Source organism: Siniperca chuatsi, linkage group LG24, assembly GCF_020085105.1.
Source record: "Siniperca chuatsi isolate FFG_IHB_CAS linkage group LG24, ASM2008510v1, whole genome shotgun sequence".
NCBI lineage: Eukaryota > Metazoa > Chordata > Actinopteri > Centrarchiformes > Sinipercidae > Siniperca > Siniperca chuatsi.
In genome coordinates this window covers 1,344,165-1,356,664 of record NC_058065.1, presented here as the reverse complement: position 1 = coordinate 1,356,664, position 12,500 = coordinate 1,344,165, and the positions used below count along the sequence as shown (strand labels likewise).

At 41.5% G+C, this 12,500-nt stretch overlaps 3 protein-coding genes across 4 annotated transcripts in view; all 3 read right to left on the bottom strand.

The window, feature by feature from the left end:
* The window catches only part of xdh (xanthine dehydrogenase), an 18,956-nt gene extending 18,381 nt beyond the window's left edge, over positions 1-575 (bottom strand). The window contains exon 1 of the mRNA XM_044187423.1: positions 316-575. Coding sequence (XP_044043358.1) covers positions 316-384 — 69 coding nt within the window. The 5' untranslated portion in view covers positions 385-575. The remainder of the gene's footprint in view (positions 1-315) is intronic.
* A 4,965-nt stretch (positions 576-5,540) lies between these two features.
* On the bottom strand, positions 5,541-11,398 carry dnajc27 (DnaJ (Hsp40) homolog, subfamily C, member 27). Of its 2 annotated transcripts, none has more exons than XM_044187628.1 (7): positions 10,990-11,398; positions 9,856-9,938; positions 9,654-9,723; positions 9,303-9,467; positions 8,428-8,550; positions 8,175-8,335; positions 5,541-8,046 (listed from the first exon to the last, which is right to left on the bottom strand). In XM_044187628.1, exons 1-7 carry the CDS (start codon positions 11,041-11,043, stop codon positions 7,914-7,916), a joined length of 789 nt encoding a protein of 262 aa, XP_044043563.1. In that variant the 5' UTR covers positions 11,044-11,398; the 3' UTR covers positions 5,541-7,913. The 2 variants fall into 2 exon arrangements, with proteins under 2 accessions (XP_044043563.1, XP_044043562.1); XM_044187627.1 differs by having other exon boundaries at positions 10,957-11,397.
* A 280-nt stretch (positions 11,399-11,678) lies between these two features.
* Positions 11,679-12,500, bottom strand: part of cd247 (CD247 molecule) — a 20,221-nt gene continuing 19,399 nt past the window's right edge. Inside the window, exon 9 of the mRNA XM_044187646.1 lies at positions 11,679-12,500. This exon is cut by the window's right edge and continues 1,454 nt beyond it. The gene's annotated coding sequence lies outside the window, so the exon portion shown is untranslated.

Sequence of the window (12,500 nt, the reverse complement as noted above, 5' to 3'; positions counted from 1 at the left end):
GGGGGTCACCTGCTGCTTTCACTTTCCTGCGCTGCGCTGCGCTGCGCTGCGTGTTTGGGAAGCCGCTGAATAAAGTCTTTATTTTATCTTTAGGAGAACCATGAAGCAGTCTGAAACATTATGGGGGCAGCTGTAAGAACTCGTGAGGACTCGGTGCGACACCGGAGGTCTAAACACGACAGAGTAAAGTCCACGTCGTCACTGAGTAGCGCACAGAAACGGCAATATCAAATTGATATCACTGTAATGTTACAGTGACATACAGAACTCCGTTTAAAAAGCAGCACATTTAAAATGGATAAGACTTAGTTTTACCTTCTTCCCGTTAACGAAGAAGATGAGTTCGTCAGACCCGGACCAGCAGCCAGTGTCGGTGTCGGCCATGGTCCCGTTCAGCTCTGGTGGACCCTCGGCTCGGTATGGGACTGTAACGGCTGCGCGCAGAGAGGTGTGTCTTCCGGGAACCTGGAGACTGAAAGTGCTCCTCCTCTTTCAAAACACCACGACCCAGAAACCCCACTGAAGCCGAATCCGGTGGTGCGTTTATGTGCTCCCAAATCACCCGGAGGTTTCCCTTACACACCACTTATCAATACATAAAATCTGGAATAATCAATTTTCTGCCATTGATTAATCCAGTTTGGAACGGACTTTCTCTGAGCAAAGGAAGGACATGATCTGACTGGTTGTACACTTGTGACTGCAGGAGGAAGTGATAAAGGGCAGCGATTACAGCCCTCTTCAGCCTGAGTATTCACAGCCAGGCTCTACCTGGAGGTCAAAGGTCACCCAGCTGCTCACTACTGTTTGATTTTTCACTCACAAGTGGAAGAGAGCAAAGATAAACGGTGGTAATGATCTGAATGCGATAATAACATTATGTAATAAAGGATAATAGTGTGTACACATGGTAATACTATTATTCAATAATTCATAATATAATAGAAACGGTGATTGAATACACGCCTGAGGTCGCTCATGTGACGGCGGCAGGGAAGAGATCTGATTTTCTCCCCGTTAGCCACTCCGGCTGCTCGGAGGCTGAACTCCTGCCCGAGCTAACCGAGCTAATGCTCCACGACCGCTCTCTGCATAACCAGGGCAACTTAAAAACCCCTGAACCTTTGTTTTCATACAGTCGCCTCAGGAATATCTGAGAAGGCAACACCAGAAAAGCACAATAAAGTTGTTTATCAGTAGAAATGTAGATTCTCCAGCCCAACGAGGCGCTATGGGAGCACTATTAAACACAGATTACTAAAGAAAATAGTAATTAATATAATTATTATTCAATAATTCATTTTAGTGGAGCATTATAGAAGGTAAAGCATTCTGAACATATAGTGTAATAAAAAACTCTAGCTATGTTGGTTGGTAGCTAGCTAACCGTTGCCAGGTACGGAGAAGCTAACTAAGCTAACATAAAGACGGTGTCGTCTGTGGAGTGTAGAAAAGGTTTCAGTCGTGGTCATCTGGACGCTGTTTTCAGAATCAAGACGTTTCGGCTCCCATCCGGAAGTCATTCTCAATTGTGAAAATGGTCTGAGAACTCAGAAATTTAAGCTACTCTGTGTTACATAAGCCCCGTCCTCGGGGAGGAGTCTACCTGAGTATCTGCTGATTAGCTAGTTTCACCTGAAACTGATCTAATAGTTTCCATGATGGCCCAGTAATCAGTAATCAGGCCTGTTGTTTTCTGGCTGCACCTCCCTCATCACTGTTCAGTACCTGATTAGCATGTGATTGGCTTGACCACGGTGTTAATACACTGTGGTAAACTTTGGGCAGGTTGAATCTCAGACCACCATTTCTGTTCAAAGGGGGGTTCTCTGATCTGATTTCTACGACTGAAACCTTTTGCCTCCGCCAACCAATCAGGCTGCAGCTTGCGTCCCGCCTGAAGACCTAAACCGAGTAAAAGGTATAAAGTGTATTTTTGGCAAAATGGAAGTTATCGCTGTGTTGGACTGAGCGATGAAGGGCGTAACTCACCGGGTCACGGCTAGCCAGGCGCGGTTCGCAGTCACGTGACTCCGATGAGGCTCGATACTCAGAATGAGGCAGGAAGCGAAAGGCTCTGCGGGGAATAAATAGACTTTGGAAGCAACAAGAAAGTGTAGATTCAGTTCCTCTGACTTCTGCTCTTTATTGGCTGCAACTATTTCCTGTTATTTTGAGGTTAGGGACCAGTTCCTCTCTTCTGACTGTCGAATCATCGCTTTCATAACGGCAGCTACGGAAAGACGAGCTCCCGTTTTTAGTTTGGTTTTTTTTCACGTTCACTGCAGGTTTTTGAGTGTTTTCTCCTTCGCAGACGGCAGGAAGGGTTCGTGTCAAAGTTTCAGGAGCCGAAAGGTGAAACTAAACTGTGAACAGCTGACGGCCCGATTAGTTGCCGACCTGCAAACACAAACAAGCGTCTGATCAAAGAGCTGCAGCTAAACCTCTCAGCACACGCTCAGCAGATTTCATGCTGGACTCTTTAATTCGCCTCCTTGTTTCCTTACAGATTTTGAATGGAGTCTGGTGAAGCTAAATCTCATTTAATGTCTTTTACACATTTACAGAACATTTCAAAGATGTTTTAAATGATCGAGAAGATGTCGGAGTGTTTGTTTTTTTAACGTTTTCTAGTTTCTCAGATAATAAAAAGTTGCAAAAGTTGCTTAAATACAACATTAGTTTAGTCTGTCGCAGTTATTTAGATATTTATTTTCATTTTGATTATTTAATTGTGTTTAAATTGCTCTTTTAAGCCGTTTGCGCGACACTTTGGTAGACGACTTTATTGGGAACTTTTAAAACATGTACAAAAACTTTCTGAGCAACATTTCGACGCGTTCGACGCGGGTTAGGCAGCAGGAAGTCACGTGACACGTGACTTTAAAGTTAACTGTGGGGTTCACGCGGGACACGACCCCCCCGGCCTCCTGGCTCAAAGTCCTGGGCTCGTTTGGCTTTCTGGGCTGGGATGCGTTCGCGTGCTGCTGGGAAATCTGAACACCTTGGACTTTGTTTCAGTGTTCACGAGCTGTTTGAAGAGGAAACAGAGTTTAAAGGGCCACTCCGCTGCTTTCACCACCTCCATGCTCTGCTTCTTTGACTCTAGACTGAGAACGCTTGTCGTTATTTTACCAGAAGCGCATTAAACACACGTTCACTTCACGTGAATCACGTTCGGCTGCTCGTTTAGAAGTTTGTTACCTCTTGCCTACGTAACTGTACGAGCTCAACAACAAGTTATTGTGGAGGTAAAGTCCAAATTGTTACAATTAATTATTAATTATATGACATTATAAAAGACACGGCTGTAAAAGTGCATTATTGCTCTTTGTGTTATGAATTATTAAACATACATTTGCATATCGACGACAGATATGTCGACCCGTGTGTAATTCTCTGTAGACGGCTGCTATGACTTTTATACTTTATGAATTATTAAGGAATATCCCCACCGACATCTATTGTATTTATACGTCTGTCAGCCATTGCCGGGTACTGTCAGGTCGTCGCGAGCTCTTTATGTAAATATAACTGCTCGAAGCTCAGAACGAGGCAGGAAGTGAAAGGCAGAATGGACGAGGCGGAGGACAGTCGCTGCCGTCCCAGTCGACGCCCACTTCCTTCTTAAATTATGGCTAAAAACCTATTTAGAGGTCACGGTGACCTTTGACCTTTGAGTCAAAGTGTCACCTGTTGAGCGTCCCGAGCAGCCGCGGTCGCAGTCTTCAGTTCCTGAGTCACGGTGTTGGATAAAAGGCCAAAAAAAAAAAAAAAAAAAAAGGTTTTTCCAGGACATTATGATGTCACAGCGAAGTTGACCTTTGACCTTTTGGGTAAATATTCTCATCGCTGCATTAAACACCTGTGTGATCTGTGTCGTCATAAGTACCGCATCAGCCCTTCAGTTATGAACAGAAGCGGCCGGCACCGAGGCTTACAAACAATCAAGGATATTCAACATATTCCAGGGAGTTATCCCAAAATATTCCAGGATACTGCAATAAATTCCAAAACCGGTCCACACAAAAGACAGATGTATAAGAGCACAAACACAGACAGGCTGCAGTCGGAGAAGTGACTTTTTATTATTTCAAAAACAATCCAGTGAAACGTGCACGCACACACACACACACACACACACACACACACACACACACACACACACACAGTCATGTAACAGATACGACCGCGACCTTTTTCACTAATGCGGGTAAAATTCAAAATGTGAACGTGACCCAGAGGAAGAGCTGAGGAAACAGGAAGCGCATCATCAACGCATCAGATGACTGAAGCGTGTTTTCAGCTCCGAGCGGGATTTAAGTCATGAGGTACGGAGGTCAAACTGTGCCAAAATAACGTGTTAATGACGTTAAACAGTCATTATCTGTGCGTTTGAAGTTTGTGAACCGTCTTTAAACGCGTCTCCATACAAAATAAATAATGTGATTATAACACACAACAACATGTGTAAACAGACAGAAAATAAATTTAAATATTAAACGTTTGATTTGTGTGACGCTTCATATCAGAAACACTGTGTCCCACTTGTCAGTTTATTACGATTTTTATTTATTTTTTATTTATAATTTTATAATTTACTTCTTGGTATTTTTTAGTGTTTTTTATAAATTCATTTATTTCTTCTTTATATTAAGTTTGTTAAATATGTTTTTGTCACTTTGTATTTCTAATTATTTTTGCAATTTAAAGTTAATAAAAAATTAATTGTAAACAAAATCTATTTATTTTAACATTAAGATAAATTGACTGCTTTTATTTGAATATTTTATTTGCTTAATGTAAATGTAAAATTAAAAACTATATATATAAAAAATTCTATTCTTAATTTTTTTATTTTGTTTAAGTATTAATGGAATTTTTGTTGCTTTGTTGGTTTAAATTAAATGTTTTTACTTCATTTATTTTTGATGTTTTTTATGCTAGTTTTTAGTTTAGAATTAATAAATCATCTGATTATTAATTTACTGATCTGTAAACATTAAGACGAAGCAACAAAGGTGATGGGAAATGTAGTCTTTAAGGGGAAAAACACTAGCGATGCCACATTTGAGTATGTTTGGAAGATCATGGAGATCAATTTAATTTGATTAAATCATAAAAATACATAAAAATCACCATAAAGCGACAAGTGGCAGCTCAGCCTCTGTGCTTCTGACACATCATTCATTCCTGTGGACACACGCATGTAAAAATATAAAAATATGAGAACATATTCATGCTGTCACTCAGCTCTTTACAGTATAAACACTGTTTTTCAGTCCCATCTTTGTTGTACCGCATAAAACATGGACGCTCAAAGTGGGCGGCTCAGGCCGTCGCCATCTTGGCGGTCCCCGACTCCGGCTAATCCAAAAATGGGCAAAGAGGTGGAGCCGAGGCGGCCGAGTGAAGCCTGGCTGATGAGCCACCTTAACTTCCTTCCAACTTTAAGCCTTAATATAATTTAAGTTATAAATAAAATATAAAAGCCTTTATATAATTTAAACGGGTGAGTTAAAATTAGCTTTAGAGACCAAAACCGTTTTTTGTACCAGGCTGTAAACACGTTTATTTCTGCTGTAAAGTATTTAACACGGGGCTCTGTCGGGACTGACTCGCCTTTGGAGCCTCAAGTGGCCGCTCGGGGAACTGCAGGTTTTGGCACTTCCTGTTGGCCGCCTGGGACGGACACGGTGCGAACTCTGTAAACGGACACGTGTCTTTGTTTGAGTTCGACATCCCATCGTCATGTAAACGTTCTTGTTCGTGCGAAGAGAAACTGCTGTTTAAACAAGAGGCGAAGGGACGAAAGTGCACAAATGAAATATCTTTTAAAAGAACGACTTCAGTCACTTAAGGGAACAAATTACACATCTGAGAGGAAAACAAAATACACAAGGACACAAATTAGAAATTAAAAGCAAAGAAATTGTCTTTTTGACGGTTAAATTAGTCACATAAGGAAACAATTTAGTTATTTCAGGGAACATATTAAGTATTTTGTATTATGAGGGAACAACTTGAATTTACGGGGAACAGTTTGGAAGTTTGATGGAACAAATGAGTGACTTAAGGGAACAAGTTAAATAGAAATGTGACGAAACAAATTAACAAATTTCAGGGCACAAATAGGGGAACAAATGACTAATTAAAAAGAAAAAATAGCAATTTCAGGGAACAAATTACTCATGACTATTAGTCACTTAAGGGAACAAGTTATTCATTTAAAGTTAAAAAAAATATCAATTTGACAAAAAATTGGAATTTCAGTGCACAAAATTTGCCAATTAAGTGATCAAATTAGCAACGTGAGGGAACAGTTTTGCAGTTTAAGGGAACAAATAAAAAATTTTGAGAGAAAAAATATAGGATTTTCATGGCACAAATTAGCAATTTGAGGGAACAAATGACAAGTTTCAGGGAATAAATAGACAGATTGAGAGCACAAAGTAGTCAATTAAGGAAAAAGAAAAGTAACGTAAGAACAAGTTAGAGACTTAAGGTAACAAACTATGAAAGGAATTTAAGGGGAAAAAATTTGTCACTTAAGGGAACAATTCCATTTAAAATAGGCATTTGAGGGAACAAATTAGAAATGTAGTGGATCACATGGAGTTTTAGGGCTCAAATTAGTCACTTGACCAAACAAATAAGACATTTGAGAAAACAAATCACAGCAGATCTCTTGGTTTTAGTTTAGTTTAGGCATTTCTGATGCCGTAGCTGCATCGACCAACCAGGGGCCGGTGATGTCATCAGCGGAGGACAGAGTGTTTGTGGACGGACGTTTGGGACGAGGAGTTGGCAGGTTTGGCCACATGGAAAGTATAAAAGATTATTAATATTAAACATGCATTTAGATTACATCACACCTTTGACTTGTATTGATTTGGCAACAAGGCTATAAAAACTGTGGAGGTGGAGACGTGCGCTGTTCTGCACACAAGGTTAGCATGTAATTACATTAATTACTCTAAACGTTGTCAAAGAAGTGAGTTTAAAAGTCACTTTTAATGAAATACATCGAATTTTATTACACTACTTTGTAACGTCACTGACTGGATTCAAAGCTGGAGGTTTGCTCAGCTCGTTGTTTATTTTTATCAACAAGAAGCCGATCTGAACGGGTTTTACCGACCTTTGACCTCCCGCTCTGCCGCGGGAAGAACGAATGACGTTAACTCAGCCATCACGCACACGCACAAACACACTCAAACCCGTACATCGACACAGAAAACGGCGAGGGCCGCGTGAATTGCAACTTTTTTCCCTTCGACATTAATTTAAAATTTTGACTTTAATCAAAACTCGAGATTTGGACACTTGAAAAACAAATTTCTTATGATTAATACTGTTTTCCCTCAGAAGTCTGCTTTATCTATTAATACTTTAATCAATTTGAACCTTTTCCCTCAGTTTTTCAGTTCTGACTTGAATTAAGAAACTTTACTCTTAGAGTTACGACTTATTCTAAAATTCTGACATGTGACGTTTAAACTTCATCTAAAAACGACTGATGACAACTTTAACGTCGCAAGTCTGATTTATCCTCTGAGTTACGACTTCGACACAAAATCTGGACGTTTTGAAAGAATTTAAACGTTTGTTTCTCATAACCATCATGTTTAATCTATTAAAACTAAACGTTTCTGGCCCTAATCGTCTTCCATACGCTCGCTCTCTCGCATTAACACACACACACACACACACACACACACACCAGTTTAGAGATAAAATGTAGTAAATGAGTTAAAACTGGTCCTAAACCAGACGTTAGGTTGGCATACAGCACTCTGGCAAGCAACATGGCACACAAGACCTTTACGCTAAATAAATAAACACTGTTCGTGTGCGATTCTTCAGTCCGAGCGACGAGAGGTCCGGTCCCTGCGGGAGGTTTCCGACGCGCGTCATTTAATGTTCTTCAGCAGTGAAGTGCGGGCGTTCACCACGGCCTTGAAGGCGTCTTCGCTGCCGGGGGCGACGCATTTGTCCGGGTGCAGCAGGACCGCCAACTTCCTGTACGCCTTGTTCACCTCCTCCCTGGAAACCAGCGGGCGGGAAGCAACAGACAATAATTAAACAATGTGGGAGTCTATGGCTACCACCCAGCCCGACCTCTGACCTCTGACCTTTGACCTCTGACCTGTGACCTCTGGCCGTTTACTCACCGCGTGGCACCAGGTTTGACGCCCAGCATATCCCAGGAGTCCTTGCTGTTTCGGATGCGGCGGATGGTGTCGGCCTGCTCTTTGGTGAAACCGACGCTGACCTCCGACACCGGACGCTTCCCGCCGTTCTCACACATGTCGGTGATGGACGAGAAGAACGCCTGCGGGACGACACGAACACACGACACTAGAAGCTATTTCTTTCTTTGTTTTATAAAAACACCGGATTTGAGCTTTGCGTGCGTTTGTGTACCTGAAACATCTCGTTGATGCCCTCTCCGCTCTGCGCTGACGTTTCGAAGTAATGGAACCCTCTGGACTCCGCCCACAGACGCCCCTCGCCCTCGTCCACCACCCGCCGCTTCGCCAGGTCCACCTGCACAGACGGACATTTTAAAAAAAGGCGTCGTTTAGCTGCTTTTCCCGCTTCGTATGATTTGTTTGGGCATCTGAACAATGACACTCCGAGGAAGCGGTCTCGGTCCGGTCCCAAGCGAATTCTGGACCGTCCGCTGATTCGGACACTTCCTGGTTTGGCCCCGAGTTTAAAGGGGCAGTTCGGGTTTTTGGAAGTGAACCCGCAGCGGCTGAACGCATTTCAGCCGCCTAAAAGTATCAGTCAGTTTAAGTGGACGCTGTATTTTCCTCGCCGTCAGACAGCCCTTTCCCGTGGCACTACATTCTCTCAACCGTAGAACGTCCGTATTCCTACGCACGACGCAGATCAGCTGTTTATGGAAGCGGCAAGAAAAAGAAAAATGAGCGACGGAGTTCACCGTGGAGACGAGAGGACGCCGTTATGAAGCGCAGCTGCCGAAGATCGTTCCCTTTACCTGCAGGTGTGCGGCGTTTCGTACCCGATGGCTGGGCTCTTCAGCAGGGGTCAGAAACGATCAGACGGCGAGGTGACGCGGTGAAAGGACTCTAAATATAGCGTACACTTAAACTTTTAGGTGGCTGAAATACGTGCAGCCGAGTTCCTCCTGCGGCCTTTCCTGTGACGGCGAGACCCTCATGCAGGCGCGTCATGTGATCACCTGCAGCGTGTGATCACCTGAGCTCTAACCAGGTAACCATGAAGCCAAAGCATCCGACTGGAGGAGCTGGTTGGGAGCGTAGGAGTCTGACCTTGTTGGCGCAGACGACGAACACGATGCTGTCCATGTTGGCCTGGGAGCCCATTTCCTGTTTCATCTCCCCGAGCCAGCTGTCGAGAGCGTCGAAACTCTCCCTGAGGCCGACGTCATACACCAGCAGCACGCCCTGGCTGTCCTTGTAGAACTCGTTACGCACCTTCGAGACAGAAACAACACGAAGAAGAAGAAGAAGAAGGAGGATAAGGGGAGCAGGTAAAGGCGGAGGAAAGCTCCAGGATCAACAGCGCCACCTGCTGGCAGGTTTCCCACATCACAACCAATGAAATGCTGCGAAGTACTTCAAAAGCATAAACGATCAAAACGTGAACTCTCTGTGACTCACTTCATAGAAGAAAGGATGACCGGCCATGTCAAAGATGTTCACTTTGATTTCTCTATCGCGAACCTGCACCCTGACAACACACACAGTACTGGTATTACAACACACCTCGTACTTCCACTACGATGGTGATAAAACACTGGAGACACAGAAAGCATATTCTACACACACAGTAACAGATTAGGTACGCAGCGTATGAACTTACTTGGTGACGCCATAGTCGATGCCAATAGTGGCCAAATACTTGGGAACAAATCTCTTCTCACAGTAGCGTTTGATGATGCAGCTCTGAAAAGGAAAATTGATTCACGCCAGACTCCCTTCAGAAATGTAGCAATTTAAAGGTGGATTGCTGAACGAAGACTGCAGGAGTGACGTCAACAAGAAAACTAATTATTAAAGTTGACTATTAATCTTAACCAGTAACATGTATGCCGAATGTTAGTAAGGATTGTGACAATTTTAGGGGACCTTGTTAATAGGTTACAGCTTAATGTATTAACGCATAATTCGTAGTTGTTGTAGAATTACGACATTTTTTAGGTAAATTCGGCATACAAACAATAAACTATGCAGACATTGCTTACATAGTATTTCAACGTTTTTAAATGGTTCACTTTAAGAGTTGTCGCTGCTGAATGAAGACAGAAGAATTACCGCTGATAAGAAAACAGGATGTATGCCGAATTTCAGAGAAGATGGTGTCAATTTAAAAAAGGTACATTGTTTTTATGCAAAAACACAGATGAGTTAAACCATTTTAGAATCGTTGGTTTCTCCTGGCACATTCGGCATACACATTATACACCAAGCAGACATTACTTCATTAGAACATCATCATTTTTATCTGGTGCACTTGGTTTGTCGCCAGCAAGTGTCGCCTTTCCTGCTGAATAGAGACCGCAGGAGGAACGTTAATATTAAAACTAATTATTTAATAATAACAACTAATTTATACGCCGAGTCTTAGAAGATATAGTATTCTTACGAAACATATTGTCATTGATGTTGCACTGCGTACTAATTATTAGTAATAATCAAGAACCCCTGTAAATAATAGATTTTTATACGGAGTCTGGTGATAGAAGAAACAACAGAAATCAGACCCCATAGCGTCACAAACCTGACACCAAAAGCACAAGAACCGTTGATCATTAAAGCTAACACCAGCTTAAAAATAAACACATCGCTGGCCAGCTGTACAAAGAAGGGTTTTTAAAGCTTTACAGCAGCTACGAGCATCTCAACTCAAATGCGCCTGAATTCAATTCGGGGTTTGGGCTAAAATAAGCTGGTGGTCACTCACCTTTCCGACCTCGGCATTTCCGAGGCTAATTACCTTCACACGCAGCGACTTCTTATTGTCTCTTCGCTTCGGTGCGTTTGTTTCCATTTGGATTTCTTTTAAATTGACGTTTCTGCGGTGAAACTTTACGGGATGCTAATGAGGAAGAATTCAGTGTTGACAGCTAGCTGTTAGCTGCTAGCTGTTACTGTTGTTGCTGTTGGCAGCGAGGCTAACAGGGCTACCTAGCCGTTAGCAAACTGGCTAATAGTTAGCACGGCTCTTAAACTGAATTATTATCGGATTAATTAATCACACTGCATTGTTTTACTTTGGCGTTAGTGCTAATGTTTTTGGTTCAGCTGCCATCGCAACACACAGCAGAGACACAGCTCGCCTGCTAGCCTCATAGCATAAGATGCTAACCGGAGTCAAGTTAGCCGCTACAGAGGTAAATTACGACTTCCGCTCATGCTTTTCAAAATAAACCTGTTTTCTACACAAAACTACAATCTCTTAAAATACCTTAAATCTACTTAATTTAACCCTGAAAAAACCCCAAACACAAAATTAAGGGATTAACCAATGCATACATTAATTCATTAATCCAAAAAAAAAATCTTAATATATTACAATCCATTAATTATCCCCTTAAAATCTGATTAAAAACACATGAATAACATCATTATAAATGCTAGATTTGCTGTTCTTGTCCACCAGGTGGCTAAAATGTCACACTTTGCTGCTTTAATTTGGATTTATTAAAACATTTATGTAACACATTTTAATGTCAGATTAGCTTTTACAGAGCAAACATGACCACCAGCTAAACATTCGTACAGATAATGATCAGATCATTACACCACAAATTCTCAGGAAAATATCAGAACAACAAAACAAACGACCGATTATTTCTATGAAAATACTTTCATAATAACCATCTGCCACGCAGAGTGAAAGCAAAAGGAAACGTTTACAAGATTTAAAATGAAAAAAGTGATTTTCGTTAAACTACTGCATAAAAGCAACATCAGCAAAGTAAAACTGAAGCTTTAAAGGAGAAACGACATGTTTTTTCAGATTTTACAGTCGAATCTTAAAGCTGCAATATGCCAGATCTTAACGTGCGGAGGCACAAAGGGTCCAGTGTTAACAGCCACGTGATTGGCTGTCCGCTCAAGCAGCAGCCAATCACATAACTGGCCCCGCCCCCTTTTTGTTTTGATTGACAGATAAAGACTTTGTGATGACAGAGAGTATTATGAAGTTAAAATATTCATTAATTCAGGACGTTTTGATGTTAAAACTTAAATAAAAATGAGCTGCACTAATATATTTATTTGATTTTAAAAAGCAGGACAAATATTTCGGAAAGTTTTTAAACATTATTGGATTTTCTCACAATTTTACTTGTTATATATTATTTATTATTTATTTAGCGATGTCTTTATTATTTTAATATCGAACTACTTAAAGCTCCATGCTAACGCAGCTTTTAGTCTCTTCAGATTTGACTAAAACTCAATTAGAAATTTAAGATAAATGCAAATAAACCACGAACACAA